The 17,985-nt window shown below is 37.2% G+C and overlaps 1 protein-coding gene across 1 annotated transcript in view; it reads left to right on the top strand.

Annotated features, from left to right (window-relative positions):
- KHDRBS3 (KH RNA binding domain containing, signal transduction associated 3) overlaps positions 1-17,985 on the top strand; it is a 94,353-nt gene that overhangs the window by 37,195 nt on the left and 39,173 nt on the right. Inside the window, exons 3-5 of the mRNA XM_071553797.1 lie at positions 350-466; positions 5,147-5,293; positions 11,741-11,880. Of these exons, the coding sequence (XP_071409898.1) occupies positions 350-466; positions 5,147-5,293; positions 11,741-11,880 (404 nt within the window). The remainder of the gene's footprint in view (positions 1-349; positions 467-5,146; positions 5,294-11,740; positions 11,881-17,985) is intronic.

Below are 17,985 nucleotides of genomic sequence, written 5' to 3'. Positions count from 1 at the left end.
ATACTGTCTTAATATGATTGTCACATGAGTTGTAGGGTACCTCAGCTTTCTAATCCATTGTTACGTTTTCCATCATTGTTTATCATGGGATAATGCCTTCTGTCATCTTCCTTTTCTGGTTAACATCTGTTATTCTTTGTGTTCCTTGCCATCCTATTGATATCTGGTGGAGCCACTGACATTCCACTGACTGTACTACATGATTGTACTTACTGTCTTTTGATTTATGATCTAATTTTTGTTTGCACCTAGGACCAAAAGTTGTTTCAGCAAAATATTCCATTTTGTTAGTAACTTATGACTAAAGATTTAATGAGCTTAACGTTTGGTTTTTTCTGTTTTCTTATAGTTCAACTTTGTGGGAAAACTTTTGGGCCCCCGTGGTAATTCTCTAAAGCGTTTACAGGAAGAAACACTGACAAAAATGTCTATTTTGGGAAAAGGCTCTATGAGAGACAAGACAAAGGTAAGATCCAAGTATGTCAGTGGAATTTTGTAATGTACCTTAAATTTCTGAGGAGTGGAACAAACCCTCTAACAAAAATTGGCACAAATAAAAAGTATAGGAGATCTTAGTACTGTTTACATGTAGATGGGACCTGTTTTTTGAGTCTGTTCTCACTGAGCATTTTAAAGCTACCGTAAGTTGTATTTAGGTCCCCCCAGGCTGTAGTCCTTGAGGATGTAGGTGGGGCATTACCAGTTGCATGTTTTACATTGGTCTCAAGCAGCTGATAATTAGCAATGCCCAAGTGAACATGGCTGTGTTCTCACTTGGGAGGAAACCTGACTTCTAGCAAACATTTTCTCATAAAATAACACTTTAAATTTAGTAATATTAAATAGCATTACTAAATAAAAATAAAACAACTGATGGAAGCAGCTAAAATACTACTGGAAAAATTCACAGCTCACAGACTTATGCACATTAAGTAGTTGACAGCTTGGAACTGTTTCTATGGGAAGTGTTTGGTTATAGTGGGTGTATCCATTGCAAGAGCCAAAGTAGACAGCAAAAGGGAAACCTTTAGCTTATATGTGTTTGTAGTAATTGTTTCTACTCTTTGCTGACATAAATCTCTGGCTGAATTTGTGGCAGGTAAGTGTTTGAGGAGACTCATGGCTGAGGAGATGACTCGTCTACTAAGCTGCATTTTTAGTTTGAACATCCCTAATGATACAAGTAAAAACACAACATACTTCTTGCCTCTAGCATATCCAAGTCCAACCTTTGAACACCACCATGCCAACTAAACCATAGCACCAAGGGCCATGTCCAATCATTTCTTGAACCCTTCCAGGGATGATGATTCCGCCACCTCCCTAGTTAGCACATTCCAATGGTTAACCACCCTTCCAGTTCAACCAGAAAAGAATATGAGCTAAACTTGCTGCAAGGATGACAAATGAAGTATTCAGATTCTGGTTTAAGTGACACTTTGTCAACTTTCTCAAACCTTGAGGACTATGCCAAACTGACTTTGTTCTGTTGCTGCATTACATGTTTCTATATCAAAATATGATATGATGTGGAGCAGAAAAACCTCTGAGTGTTTTTTCATGGTTCTATAGTATAAAAAACCTTTCTTTTGAATAAAAGCAGGAGCTCAGATGGAAAAGTTCAGATCCTAATTTGGACCTCAGACTCCTGTAGAAGAGTCTTAAAGGCTTCTATCATTTGAGTATCATTTGAGCTTCTCTTGTTTCTATAGGTAACTAAGAAATTGTCTGAATTTTTATTTGACTTTCTCTTGATTGTGATGCTAGCTAAAACTGCTTAAGAAATTTTTTTCAAATTAAATGGCTAATAAAGGTGCTGGGTCAGATCTTCATATATTTCTAAATACATATTAGTATAACTGCTACATTACCAATTTTAAATGAATAGTGATTATTACCTCTTTCCTGAGGAAAAGTGACAGTGCACTTCATGGACTTCTCCAAGCTAAATTTTTAAGTACTACTTTTTTGTTAACTTTTTTTTGTTGAACTTTTAAGGAAACCTCAGAGGTTTGTGGAAGAAAGAAAACTGATGTGAAAGGTTGAGAAAATGCAGCAAAGATCACTATTACCTTTTGCAAGTTCTCTAGGAAAAAAATAATAGATAACAGATAAGCCAGTCTGACTTAAAATTCATTTAGGGCAACAGTGTTTCTCTAGTTCTTGCTTGTAGTGGCCTTTTTGGATTGTCCAATGCCCTTCTTAATGAGAATTTTTAAGAGCACATTCAGGAAAGTTTTCTTATTTTGTCATACTCCTTAAACTATGTTCTAGAATCAGGCTTAGTGTTTCTTTTTGTCTCTTTTGCCAATGTCTGGAGGACCATTTTATATATCTATTTATGATATGCAATATCCAAATTGAGTAATTCTTGTCTTCTGTGCTGTCACCTCATCATTAACTTTTCACTAGTCAGTGCTGAGACACCTGTTTGGCACCACAGACTTTCATATGTGTTTAGGAAAGTGAAAAAGTCTGACTAATTTCTGAATTTCTTTATTCCATTACAAGATTTCTCTTATGTTGTAACTATGCAGGACCAACTTAAAGCCCTATGGGCCCAGTGGGTTATTCAAGTGTTTCAAGTAGCTGAAGACTGATGTAGGCCTTTCAATAACTTGAGTATTCTGAATGGCTTATAAAATCTGACAGAAGCCAAGTTTAAGGTAATGTTAAAAGTAGACGCCAGGCAGAAATTTAAAACCTAAATCAAAAGCAGTGTAGGGAAGATAAAGGACAGTACAGCATATTTTGATAAATGCTGCTATTCAGCTTCTGCTTCTTGATGGCTTGACAACTAGGGTGAAAAGCAAGAGAGTCTGTAGGTACAGTAAAATAGTGATAGTACTCTGCTTTGTTCTGGATCATGAAAATATATCAAGAAATACAGGAGCACAGGGTACAAAGCAAATAGGGTAAGCTTTCTATGGGGTAAGCTTCCCCATAGGGCTCCCAGACACAGTGCTGCAGGGATGTGTCTGTACTGAAACTTGAAAGTAAATCAGGTTTAGCTCTTTGTGATAAATTTTGTGCAAGAAAATGGAGATGTAATGGACAGATTTTATAAAGAGAAGTAATAATCTTGTTGTCTTTTATCTCCCTTGTTCCTTATCTGGTTCTCTTCCATCCTTTCAGCAGCTTTCAAATACTCATGGCAGTAGAATTAAAATAATGTCTCTTTTGGCCAGCCAAGCAGCATCCATGTGCAGTTGGCAGACCAAGCCAATGCATGTACTGTGAGGTAATGAAAGACAGAGGATTTTGTGGGAGCTAAAAATGCTGTCTGAGGGAGATACTGGAATGAGAACAAGTTGTGGCTTTTGTGTTCATCATGAGAAATGAAAAAACCTGAAATGCTTAATGTATACCCAAGTTTGGGAGATGTAGGCCGGTGAGTGAGCTTGTCCTCATTTGTGTGCTGTTAAGAGCTGTGGACAGTAGTGTGCTCATAGAATTATAGGATATCCTGAATTAAAAGGAACAGAGATCATTGAATTCCAACTTCTGGCCTTGCAAGTAATGGAGGAAGTAATGGAAGTGTCACCAAGTCATGTTACAGAACTAAAACAAAATACAATAATCAAAGCAAACTTTGAAAAAAAAAAGGGGGATAAAATGACTTTTAAAACTTGCTTATAGGCATGATCTTAGAAAAACCTACACTAAAGTTTCTTATGTTTTGTTAAAATTGCTGACTTAAATGTTTTTTTTAACCAGGTGCTGCAAAGGAATTTGTAACTTTTCTATTGCTTATTGCTGTTACCAGGCAAGTTGATTGATAAACACTGAAGGGAATTTTCTTAGTACACTGTTTTCTGCACAAACCATGCAGTGATTTTTTTTCCCCATTGGAGTAAAGGAACAGGGAATGCTTGATGCTGGTATATGCTAAAAAAAAAGGGTATATGGGGGACTCAACTGATGAAAACATCTAGCTTCCAGTGCTAGTGATGGCTTGCATGTTTTGAGTAACTGTGCTTAAAGTATTTGTGAGAAACAGTTCTTATCAAAACTAAATATTTGAGCTGTGATGTTTATATTAAGTTCTTATTTTTAAGATCTGTTACTTTTATTGGCAAAATAATGGTCTTGCTGATAGTCTAACCCGGATGAATGACCTCTTAATATTCTTGCTGTGGGTGCTTTAACAGCAAACTAGACTCTTTTTCAAACATCCTCATAGTTAAGCATGAATCATGATCACAAAAGCATTATTTAGGAGAAGCAGAAATGGATTGTCACATATAAACCTCAACCCATAATTAAGGGGTGTGCAGGGGAAGGGATTTCAACTATCTCTGCAACTATAATTTTAGCAGTGTAAAGGGTGAAGTGCTTACCTGGTACTTGCTAAATACAGTAAGATGCAGAGGTTCTTTATTCTTTTAGACAGCAGAACTGCTAAGTATTTGATAGAGTGCTACCTGTATGGCAATGAAATTATTTCTAATGGTGATTTCATCTTGTGAACCTGTCAGATACAGAGGGGCAGCCCATCAGAGACTAGCAAATTGTCCTTTAGGTCTGTGAACATTTTACATGTGAATGTATTTGAGAACTGTTCTCTGCTTCACCACATTGAACTCAGAGCCTCTCAGTCATTGAAGCGGGGTGGGTGAAGCAGGATAAAAGAAATAAGCTCTCTTCTGAAATGGCTACTGAACGTTTTTTGCTAATGTTCTCTTCCCTTGTCTCATATGCTGTTAGTTTTATGTCCAAGAAGCACAGTTATGTGCACTCATGGGATAGAAAGAAACTTCAGTGGGAACAGAAAATAACTATCAAAGCAGTGTAGTAATATCAAGATTGAAATAATATTGGTAAAAAATTCTTGCTCTTGTGGAATATTAGATCAAACTTGTTTCTGGAGACTTTTGAGAAAAGACACTTCCAGTCCACTTATGTTTTTTCACTGTCTTCTACATGAAACTGGTGCACTTGGGAGTACTCCTGGAAACATTCTCCCTTGTGCTGCAGTTTCTGTATGTGAGCAAAAGCTATTTGGTCTTACTTCATATTACTGTTTCAGCTGTAGACATCTGCATGTGAGTGAGTAGGGTCTGCAAATGCCTCTGGACCAACCTTATTACTTGCATTACAATGTTTAAAACAAGGTGTAAATACAACTTTTTTTCTTGTTTCCTAGGAGGAAGAGTTGAGAAAAAGTGGAGAGGCAAAGTATTTCCACCTAAATGATGACCTGCATGTTTTAATTGAAGTATTTGCTCCACCTGCAGAAGCATATGCCAGAATGGGACATGCATTGGAAGAAATCAAGAAGTTCCTCATTCCTGTTAGTATTTTATTTTTTGAGAATTCTGGTAGTCTTGAGTGATAAATGTTATCTCTAAAATGGAGCAAGCCGTTCTAGCGGAAGCTGGCAGGGAGTTGAGCTGATGATCATTAAGGTCTCTACCAACCCGAACTGTTCTGTGACCAGTGGACAATATTGGTCAGGTCATGTTGTGTAATTTCCTTCATTTGTGAAAGAAATGGTGATGTTTATGTATACTTTTATTTTGATATGGACGGTCACTGGGTAAATCCATAACTGTCACACACTCATCTCATGATATGACCTTTAGTAAAAGAGCAAATCCTTCTTGCTTAACTCGTCATGCACAAACTATCTAATTCTAAAAATAATTGTAAAAATCTGTAAGATGTATGACTTTTCTATTTTTGGTACATGTGAAGCATCAGTATGGTTCTGTTTCACTAAGAATGAATTAATTTGAAGCTTTACTACTTCTCTCATCCGTAATCCTGCTTCAGTGTTCAGTGCTGAGAATCAATATAATTTTATATTGTATCTTTATTTTTATCACAAAGCTAGTGATATGTGAATTATTCTTGTCATCTGGTAAATACTTGACTTTGCCATATGTGTGTGTGGCTCGGCTTCGCAAACAAAGATTTGGGAAGGGCTGTCCCCACATGGGTGTGCCCTTCCAGCCTGCACAGTGGATTTTAGGTGAGGCACAGTGTGCGCAGAACTGGCCCCACCGTTTAAGTCCTGAGGTTCATCTGCCACGGCCGAGCGAGCTTGGACAGTGACATTGAAGTCCTCAGGACTAGAACCTACAGCACCCGGCATTTCCCAGGAGGTCTCCCATCCAAGTACTAATCCAGGGCTGACCCTGCTGAGCATCCAAGATCTGATGGGATCGGATGTCAGGGAGGCATTTAACTGCCATGTATGGTTGTATAAAATGAGATACAATTTCCAGTGTAAGTGTTTATTCCAGGGTTGGGATATATCCAGGCAATGGTCTTCTAATGTCTTTCTGCAGAATATTATTTGCTTCTCATTCAAGGACCAACCTTGCTACTTTGCAATAGTAAATGGCTTGGATCAATCCAACCTCTCTTAGAAAGTTGGACACTTGAGGTGATTTTACTCTGTGAAGTTCCTAACTGTATTAGGTCTTCCATGGATCTTCTTCAGTCTTCATTGGTGATCAAAGGAATGAGTATAGAAAGCAAAGCATTCTCAAGGTGGCTTCTGCCCTTGTTTACTGCTGGAAATTGTATCCAAGTGTCTTGAGGCATGTCAGTTCTTGGAAGTGTGGGAGACAGAGCTAAGGTAACTTTGCTAAGGCATGTATTAGTGTGTAAGTGTTTGAGTGGAGTCAGTGCAGGTGTATTGGGGACCAGCTGGGGATGCCTGTTGTACAGCCACTGCAGCCTGTTGAGGTTAGAAGTGCCAGTTGTACTCTGGGGTGAAGCAGTTGGTGCTCATGTCCCAAGAGTGCTCCTGCATGCATTTTGGGGATTGCAGTTTGTACCAAACCTAGTTTAGATCTGTCCAGCCACCCAGAGAGTGGACACTGGAACAGGCTCCCTAAGGCAGTGGTCACAGCACTAAGCCTGAAGAGCTCAAGAAGTGTTTGTACAGTGCTCTCAGGCACATGGTGTGACTCTTGGGGTTGTCCTGTGCAGGGCCAGGAGTTGAACTTTGAGAGCCCTGTGGGTCTCTTCCAGCTCATAATATTCTATGGTACTAAGTCCCCAGGTGATTGGAGTTGTGTGCTTCTTGTGTGTTTCTTCTGGCCTGTTTTTGTCTGAATAAAAGATCATATGCCCCAATATTGCTCCATGGCATCAACCGAAGCATGATAAGTGATCATCATTAGGAGGTTCATTAGGAATACATTCTGGTGCAAAATAACACAATGCAGATGCACCTTAAGACAGTTTAAAAACAAAGAGATGTCCTGGGCATTATTTTTTCTTGTTGTAAATTCAAGCACCACTTTTTAGCTTTGACTGAAGGTTCAAATGGCTTTTTTTGTGATCTATATGAAAACATGTCAATAAGCATACTCCTCTTCAAACATCCTAACTGATTAGATAGGGAATACTCAACAGTATTGGTAGGAATGCTGGGCTGTCACAATGTCAAAGTTTACTGTATTTACATGATTCATGACTTAATGGTGTGAAGAGATAAAGGAGAATTAAGTTCTTGACTATTCTGGTGAGCAAACAGCTGCTTTCTTTTTAGATGGAAATATGTTCAGTTTGATAAGTGCTTTTGCATGTGCTGAAAGTAAGGATATATCTGATCCCCCTTCATCACAGATCCTAATTTTCTTCATTGAGCTTGATTTCCCTAATGTCATAAATGAAGTAAGCTTATCAAAACGTGGTCATTACTTTGCTAAGCCAGTGGAATTAGACTGATAATGAGCAATTCCATTCACTGGGTGTGCACTTTTCCATCTTGATTTTTGATCATTGCCACTTTATTGTACTGAGCTGAACTGATGCTGTGTAATCTTTTCTGAACTATGGGATCAAGCCAACAACTGTCTTAATTTCCCTTTGGCTTTTCAAATGTAATCTTATCAGAATGGCTCTAAATGCCTTAATCTCTTCTGCCTGCACCCTTTTGCAGCAGGCACTGAAGGAAGCAATGAGGAGCAGCTTTTTCCTCTCTAGAGCTACTGTTGGGTTTACTGCTGCCAAATGCAGCTCTATTTTTATTTTCTATAATGTCTGTAGTAGCTTTCTTAGGAAATTATCTAGTTTAATTCAGAGAAGTCCTGCACTGAGTATATATTATGATCATACTTGCTGTTCTCTTTACAATGTAAGCTAACTATGCCTTCCTACAATTTTAGATGCTGGACTTACTTTGAGAATATGGTTATTGTGCAGTTTGCAGATCAGTCCTGAACATATAATCACATTGGGTGCTAGGATGTCAGAAACAAAATATCCTTGTGCTGGCTGACTATGGCAAAAGTACTTCAGCCTCTCTTACTGAATGTTTGGACCCATGGGGATGCACCTTTGCATTGAAGTTCAGCCTCAAGCAGCTGCAGTGGTGTAATTTAAACTGCTGGCATAACTCAAACCAAAACATAGGAGTGTTTTGGCTGTGCTTATGTTGTCTTGACTCTTGCCAGTCTTCTACAGGTACAAGTGTGGCTTCTGACTTTGAGTATATATTTTCTCTTCCTTTAAATTAACCAAACCCCTTTTTCTGGTGACCCCCTCTGGTCAGCACTCTGACTATATTGTTGGGTGCTTTGCTTGGTATTAATTATCTCAGAATTACTGCTGTCAGGACAAAAAGTCAGGTACTTTCAACTTCACCTACCCCTGTTATTACACCTTCCTGTAGTATACCATAATTTCTGTACCAGGTTGAATGGGGCTGTGAGCAATCTGGTCTAGGGGAAAGTATCCCTCTCCATGTCAGGGAGGTTGGAACTAGATGTTCTTTAAGATCCCTTCCTTCCCAAACTATGTTGTGATCTATGATTGCTACAGTTTTGGACATTAGAACTTGGTCTACTTTGGGGTTTTTAATTATTTTACTCTATTGCTTAATTTTGAGTAGTGGCTGTCATTTGTCTTTTGACAGCTACAGCATTAATTATGCTTTTCCACTGACTATCGGAGGTTTTTTGTCTTGTCTTTAAAGCAAATTTTAGAAGATAAGTCTTTGAGAGAACAATATATAGCATTTACATGCCAATGTAATCAGAATTTAAAATTTTCTCCTGTAGTCTGTTTACCTTCTGCATATTTGGTTTGTAATATGTGGTGATGAAATAGCACTTAATGGCATTTGGAAGCACTTGCTGACCTTTGGAAACCCTCACAGACTTAAGCAGTGAAAGCAGTCAAGTAGCTATAAGGTGTGGGGAAAAAAAAGGTGGCTGGAGACTTGATAACTATTGATGGCTGACTGTCAGGATAAAGATCTGCTTGAGGGTTTTGCAAAGCTGTAGATGGTTTTGTAGGGATCCATCCTAGCATTATATAAAAAAGGGCTTTCCTAATAGTTTGAGTGATAAATTGAAATAAAGTCTGTTAGGAGAGATATTTCCAATGTGTTGATCTGGCTGGGTGAAGATTGTAGATAAAACTTAAAAGAATGTTGTTTAGTTGGATCATGTAAGTAATTCTGTTTGGGGTGAAAATCTCTTACATATGTCTTGATGTGACCATTCATACACCCTCCATGGTTGGAGAAGTCTGTAGTTAGTCAGGATGGACAATGTATTCATAAAAAGAGAGAACATCTATTCAATTGTAGTTCAGCAGCAGCATTAGACTGAAGTCAAGTGTTGCAACTGCCAAAGCTGTACAGAGGAGGAGTGCAGTCTGAAGGGTGTTTCCATATCCATTTTCTCTTCTAGGTGAGAAAGATTGTCTCCCTAATTTGACTTGAAATGTGCTGTTTTTCAGCAGTGAGTATTCATAAATTGACCATTTGTTACTTTTAATTGAAGTATCCATTTCAGAGTCTAATTGTTTAACACTGGTGCTTATCGTGGCTTCCTTGTACTGCCCCTTCACTTGATATCTTCCTGCTGCCTCTGGCTTGTGTGATAAGGACCATATTTTCTGTTCTTTGCTTTGCACAGTGGAGCTCCTGTCTGTGACCTAAGGCTACTGCTGTGTCTAATAATGTGCTGCAGGAAAATGAGAGCATCAGGGGAAAAGGGAAAAAGGACCCAACATGCAAAGTGGCAATCCGAGCACATCTTTGCTAAGGAATTATATGAAATTAATATAAAAGGATTAAAGGTATTTTTCAGGGGTCCAGTTCTGAAAGGGATGTTTTGTGTAGAAGTTATAAAGGGTATTTCTGATACAGGTTGTGAGAACTTCGATACCTGTATTTTGATGGTACACTTCCTTGGCATTTTGTGACAAGATGGAAGTTTTGTTACATACATTACATAGAGTTTTGTGTTTGTTGCCAGTTCTGATCCAGCAACAAATATACAGTGAGTTTCTGCACACTAGCTGGCCAGAATAGCGTTCAATTTCCTGTTTATGCTCTGCTCCCTGTGATGGATTGGTTGTATATTGGGTTCTGGCTGCTTAATAATGGAATCTGTTTCTCAAAATCTTCAATTATGCTATTTGAAGCAGTTAATTCAGTCTTCCAGAACTTTTTTCTTTTCATGTTTGCTTGTTGGTTTTTGCTCCTAAATAAATGATCTCAGGTGAGAAGTTAGAAGTTAAATTTCAGAATCTATTCAAGACAGCTTGGACAAAATGCTATTAAGGTGCCCTTTTTTAACACTAGTATGTATCTTTGGCAGTGGCTTGTAAAGGAGAACTTTCTTATTTCTGTTTTCAGAAATCTAGGAGAGGCAGAGTGTTTCAAGGATAATGGAGATATTTGAGTTTGTGAAAGTTTGTCTCCTTTTGAGGCAGTTATGTTTCAGAGTTGTCTGTAAAACTGCCTGACTATCCTTTGGTACCTGTCTAGTGAATAAATGTAAAACTCAGATTTGCAGTGAGATGCAGATTCTTTGTTTTGCAATTGAATTGAAAAATGGGTGCTACTAGAACAAACATTTCTTGAAATGGGAGGACTTGCAGAAGATAAGAGCTTGTGATAGCACAAGTATCCCTTCATTCCTATGGGAGGACCTGTGAATATTTTGATACTTTGTGTGTATGTATGTTTGATGAAATATTTTAGATTCACCTTTATGGCTGCATTCTTTTTGGCTCGCTTGAAGTAGAGGAGAAATGATAGAAAAATACATGTAGCTCAAGAGTTTGGTGCTGCATCTGTTTTATTCCTGTCTGATGTGCTTGTTTTTGAGATTGGCTCAAGGGCCCTGAAAGCTGTGTTTCTTGTGTAAAAACTTGAGCTTTTTGTGCCAGACCTTGAGAAGTTTTGTGAAGACAGAAATAAGCCATATGTCATCAGTTTCTCTACTGTTGCATATTATAAATTTGAGTTTTTAATAACATCAGTACAACTGTGTATATTGATTGAATTTCCTTGCTTGTTCTTTAACTCCAGATTTTTTTTTTCCTTCACGTCCATGGGCTGCTCACAACAGTATATTATTCTTTATTCTTTAGCAACACTAGGCACTGGGATTTTCCTGCTTTAACACAGTTGTTGTACAGCTGGAACTACAAAGCAGATCTCAGTTCAGAATATGGAACCTTGAATTTTTTTGTTGTTTCCTCCTATCTCTGCAGCACTTTAACATTATAATTTTAATTGGTAAAGCTACATTGAAATAATATGCCAAGGGAGATAAAAAACATGCCTGAGCAAAAATGTCAATTAATATGTAGAATTTTGAAATAATTTTGACTGAATAACATCCTATCTTGCTATGCATATTAAACTTTTTCAGTGGAGTGTTCAAGTTCTTAAGAGGAAGCTTTCAGGAGCAGTGTTTGCTGGGAGTGATGGGTGAACAGATTGGTTTTTTTCTCACTCTGCTCCCCCTCCCTGATTTAGGACTACAACGATGAAATCAGACAGGCACAACTCCAAGAACTGACATATTTGAATGGTGGTTCAGAAACAGCAGAAGTTCCAGTCGTTCGTGGAAAAGCATCTATTCGAGCAAGAGGAGTACCAGTTCCTGCTTTGTCCAGGTAAGTGGAATTTCATTTGAATGTACATATTCCAGGTTTCTCCCTTCAAACACATTTTCCCCCTGGAGTACAACAGTAAAATACATGAAGGACTCCCAAAAGAGGAGCAACCTCAATTTACTGATGGTCTAATTAGTTTGGACTGTATTAACAATGGTGCTGGATTTTGTCTTGTGACACTTGAATTCTACCTTTTGTTAAGCAATGTAAATCATGAGATGTTTTGTCTTACTCTGAGAATCTTGACTTCTGATCTGTAGTTACTCCTTAGGTGTATTCAGAGTCTCTGTTTGGGCCCTATGGAGTTCACAGCTAGTAAAAACTGGTAGATCTGTCTTACCTTGATTACATATGAATTTCAGGCAATTAACTTACAGAATATATGTGTTCCTTTTCTCCTGTATTACTAAGTTTTCATACTCATGATGAAGTGATGTAGAAGCGCTCTGGAGGTAAAAGTGGGATTTTCTTGTCTGAGTGGCACTTATTTTATGAAAAGTGGCTTTTGTTTGATTCAGGAATAGGCAAAGTCTGCTGCTTATGCTTTATTTTTCTTTGTCACAGGAGATGTGTTATTTTTACTCCAGCATCCCCTATTTTCCTTGCAGAACTGAGATGACAGTTTCAACTGTGTTCTGAAGTGTGAAAAAAAACCCAAAAAGTTCCTATCTGTTTGTGTTACAGTACAGAGATTGTGGCTGCAGCAGCTTACTGTGACTGTTTTCTGTGGTAAACTCCTTTCTACAGTTGTGGCTACAGTTTTTGTTAATGTAACTTGAACTTGCATTTCAATTTCTAAAATAATTAAAAAATTGTACTCTGGAGTGTTTTACCTTGTGATAAAGCATGTCAGAAGAAGCAGCACTAAAGAAATACTCCATTTATACAGTTCTGCTTAGTTACATGTATCCTGATAATGATGGCCAGTGCAATGCAGAGTGAATCTTAATTTAAAGAATTTATACTTACTGTAGGTTATGTCCTGTGAGAATTTCTTTCAGTCAAATTTTTGTTCTTATATTAAGTAATACTGTGTAATATATTCTGCTTTTCTGCTTTTTCATCTGATTTTGATGTTCTGAGTAGTGGTAATCATATACCAAGGTTCACCTCTTTATCACTGTAATCAGCTATACAAAAGTACTTTCAAATTAGAGACCTCATGATTTTGGAGTTGTTTTTTTTTTGCTAATTATATTTTGGTTCTTGTAACTGCTTGCAACTTAGCCATAGATGCTTGTAATGATTCTGCTACAGATGCTCAGTACAGATACATTTGCAGTACTGTTTTCAAGTTTATTTAATTTTTCCTGTCCTTCAGCTAGTACTTCTGCAATACAGAACTTGCTGTTTGGCCTGGTCTTATTGCTAAAGCTTGATACTAATTTTTACTGCTAGTGCCTAGTATGTGCATATGTAAATAATTTCGTGTAGTGCTGCATATCTAACATGGGTAGTTCAGCCCTCTGGATTTTGGGGAATTTTTGTTCCAAATCTGCATTTTATGCAAGAGATACACAGCTCACAGTATCCCTCATATTTGGCCTGCAACAACAAGTGTCTTCAGGGTAAATTTAAATGTTATTAGTGTTTGATTTGGAGATGACAGTAAAATTTTGTGGTTTTGTCGTTGCCATTTTTCTTTTTTTTTTTTGAAAGGGTAAGGACGTTGGTTTGTTTGACTTGTCCTTGCTTCAAGGCTTGTCTTACACCACTAAAACCACTACAAACTCCAAGACTATTCCCCCTAAAATCGAAGCTCACTTACTATATTCCTGAAGTGAAATTCAGTGCTATTGCTACTGAGATTCTTCAGCCATTGAGCTGAAGATCTCAGACTCAGTTTATAATGCTCTGATTCTTTTTTAACAGAAATGGATTTCAGTGAGTAATACTTTTGTTGAAGCAAAGCTTTAAAGGCTTTGTCTCAGTGTTGGATAAAACAGTTTCAATAGAAAGCATCCCTGAGATATCCAGGAGAGGTTGAAGCAAAGCCTCAGAAAACTTGTAAAATGAAGTCTGAAACCTTGATCCTAACCTTTCTTTGTAATCTCAGCAATGGTTTTAAGATACCAACCTTGATATATGAAACATTCTGTTGAGGATGCAAATCTGTGTGTGTTTAAGTTCCCACCTTTTAAGCCTTTATTACTCCTGAATAGTTTCACTGCCAAAAAACCCAACCAAACAAACAAAAAAAAAACAACCAACCAACACCAACTAACTTATGTTGGTTAAGCTTTTTTTGCTTATCAGACATGTTGAAATTGGAGATAATGTACCTTATCAAATATATTTTTAGGTCCATAACAATTTTTTGTAGAAAACAGTACATTTGTGCTTGTATACAAAAATGTTTAGCTTTTGCACAGGTATTTCTGTTTGTGGTAAGTAGCTTCCTAATGGTTGTGATTTGATAATTCTTTATTCTTTTTCTGCCTTGTTCCAAATTATCTTGACTAAAATTTTATGACTCTAGAGCCATGTAAGGTTTTGAGGGTGAGTGGATGGAATTTGTTCTGCAAGGGCTGTGTGTGTTAAGAGCTTTGCCTTTAGGAATGTTCTTTTCTCATCATTCATCTTGGAGCTGCTTCCTTCTCCCCTGCCTTGACCCCAGATTTTGTCCCTAATGCTGTTAAAGATGACCTTCAGATGTAACCATGACACTTCTAATTTCTGTAGTGTTTATGCTGAGTACTTACCCTATTTTTGCATACCTGTGTCTTCTGATAAGGTAAAGTGGAGAAAGTCTCATTTTCAGTTCTTTGTTTTATTATAAACTGATAATGTTCTTAATTTTGGGGGATTTTTTGACAGCTATAGAAAAGGATCATAGCTGCATTTTAATCTATTACAGCAGTAAACTTAGAGGATCTATGGTGTTTAATGTGATGCTGTTATGGTGAGAAGCTAGAAAATGTAACTCTTTCAGAATCAGTGTTTCTTTAATGCATTTTTATTCCCATCCTGAATCACTGCAATGTAAATGATAACACAACCAAAATGTGAATTGAGACTTCTGATTAACAAAAGACTCAAAATAGGACATATGTTAACATTCTATGGGAAGGCGTCCCTGCCCATGGCAGGTGAGTTGGAACTAGATGATCTTCAAAGTCCCTTCCAACCCAAACCCTTCCGTGATTCCATACATGTTAATGTACATCTCTAAGGACATTTTGCAACTAAAGTAGTATTTTCTCTCTAAAACTTTCTATTCCTATTTTAAAAATAAAAATAAGATTTAAGGATCATGCAATTGTGACTCCAGCTAAGATGTCTTATAAAAATGATATTCTAGATGGTGGTAACATTAAGTCTAAGAATATGGCTAAAGGTTCCTTGATATTTTGGGGTGGAATATGGAGAACCACTTTTTCGCTCTACACCTAGAAATCAGTGCCAGAATTACAGAATAGTTTGGATTGGAGGGGACCTTAAAGAACATCTAGTTCCTGTGTCCCAGTCACGGGCAGGGGATACTTTCCACTAGACCAGGTTGCTCAAAGCCCGTTCCAGCCTGGCCTTGAACACTGCCAGGGATAGGACACCTGCAACTTCTCTGGGCAGCCTGTGCCAGTGCCTCACTACCCTCAACATAAACTTTGTATGTCTGATCCAAGCCTGCCTTCTTTAAATTTAAAGCCCTTGCCCCTTGTCCTATCACTAGAGATGCCAGTAAAACATCTCTGTCTTATCAGCCACTGTTATCAGCCATTGAAAGGTCACAATAAGGAAGAGCTGGCTGAGTTCACTTCCCAGATTGAGAGGAATTGTATTTGAAAATAGGTATTTTGGTTTCACTGAGGTGAGGGGAGAAAAAATGTAATTCATCATAAACCAAATCTCTAGGAATAGTCTCTTTGAAGAAATGGTGAATTTCTGGTTTCTGCTTTCATGAGTGTGTATTTTTTTTTACTTTTCCCATTTATTCTTAATCATTTCAGTGTATGCATGGCTGGGATCCTGTTGATTGAATGTCTGCTCTTGGTCTGAGGAAAAATAAAACTGTGACAGAAGTTGTAAGTTAATACTTGCTCTTAGATATTAGAAGTAAGATAAGCTGATGTGGATCACTACTGCAATATGTTCACAAATTCCAGCTGTTCTCCCGCCATATGTCTGGAATCAACTGGTTTCTTTTTGTTTTGAGCAATAACTTTTTGTTGGTAACATGTAAGTAGCAAAATGCAACAGGTCTGTAGCACAGAAAGATTTGATGAAGCCAGCTCAGGATCTGGGCCAAGTGTGGATTCACTGTTTTGTTTTAATTTTGTGACCTCCCATTTTTCACAAAATTGAAACATGAACAAGTACATGACTGTTTTCAAATAGAAATGGGAAATAAAGCTTTCTTAAGAGTGTTAGCTTCAATGGTGACTCACTTAAAAAAAAGGCAGAAATCTGAGCTCTGATTTGTATCCAGATATCAGTGTTTAATTTTAAAATGTCAGCACCAAAATAACAGGCCTGTTATTTTTCAGATGTCTAATATAAAACATGAAGAAAAATGTTTGCTGTTTAGCGAACATTCAATGTAGATGGCTGTGCTCAAAGGAAAAAAAAAAGTATCAACATCTGGTAACCAAATTTGTTAGCTCTATTTATTGAGTCTAAATCCCTGCAGATGTATAGGACTGAGAATGCTAAAAGTAAACAATTCCAAGTGTTCCTTCATTAAATAATATAGTATTAGGGAACTTGTCCTAAATTGTACAAATATCTTTATTTTAAAGCTATTTTTTTTCATTTAGAGCTTCTAGGGGGAAATACTGAAATGGATTTTTTTTTAACTGAGATGAAATGAAGGAAAGCTGTGAACTGACTCCAATTGTGTTTTTATGATCAGGGTAATTTCTGTCTCAGCCATCCAGTGAAAGGTGAAACTTGAAATAAAAATCAGTGTGGTTCTAGAGCAAAGACAGTGATAAACGAAAAGATAAAGTAGCTATTGCTGAGGCAGCTGGAGGAGTATTGATGAGATGCTATGACTGCTACTGTAGTCAGGGGCAGGAACTTAGTTTGATGGAAACAAATCCTAGAAACACTGTGGGACTACTATAATGTTGAAACATCAGGTATTATTGTTAATAAAGGCCAAAATAGGAAGTATTTAAGTTGTATAAGTTGTTAAGTTGTATAAGTTGTTAAAATACTATTTCAGTGGGAATCAACAATTAAATTAGTACTTGTGAATTATTTCTAGACATTCACAAATCTTTCGAGTCTCACATAGTATAGTGTAATTCTAAATGGTATTACATTTTCTTGAGAATGTTTTTCTATACATTTAACTCTTGATTCAAACAAGAGGCTAATCACAAATTGCAATACTTAAGTAATACTTTAACTGTACACATTAAGGTGCTCTCCAGGTTTTTAGACATTAACTGTCTTCTATTATTACTACATAGTGTTTGCAAATCACTTTAGCACCTGACACTTGTTATAGCATCTTTCTCCCCTCTGCTGATGTATGTTTGATAACATTATCAAAATTGGGCTTCTCTTATTCTTTTTTCCCTTGTGTACTAAATTGCAAGTATAAATATTGAAATAACGTCATGGGAGAGGAGTCAGGTTCCAACAAAAGTAGTTTTCATGGTATCTTCAAGGGATGATGTGACGTATGAGTTAAGTTAGATTATTCATTACATTTTGCAGAGAAACTAAAGATATTAAATGAGTTACTGGAATTTTCTTTATTTAGTCTAGTCCATGGTTCAGGAAAATCAAAGCCAAAGTGTTGATAAAGATGAAACAGAATAATTTCAAATTTTCTTGATGCTGTAATAATCTGACAGTAATATGTTTCATTAAGGGTAGGGCACAATGGTTTCAAGGGCATTGATGATCCTTTTGTTGCTCAAGCATGTCTGAAAGTGACAATACCAGCACCTGGCTAGAAGATAGGATTTGCTAACTGGGTTTAATATCTTTTCAACTATTAGTGTGTGTTTAATAGAAATTACAGTTAATAAGTACTTAGAGGTTTTCTTAAAAAAGTAGCAAAAAGGTAACCAGTGTCCCCTGTGATGCTTCAGTACTTGTTTATTAACAATATTGTACATTTGAGGGGTTATTGGCAAGGACCTTTTTCTTTCA

Source organism: Pithys albifrons, chromosome 4, assembly GCF_047495875.1.
Source record: "Pithys albifrons albifrons isolate INPA30051 chromosome 4, PitAlb_v1, whole genome shotgun sequence".
NCBI classification, from domain to species: domain Eukaryota; kingdom Metazoa; phylum Chordata; class Aves; order Passeriformes; family Thamnophilidae; genus Pithys; species Pithys albifrons.
This window is presented reverse-complemented; position numbering and strand designations above follow the sequence as displayed.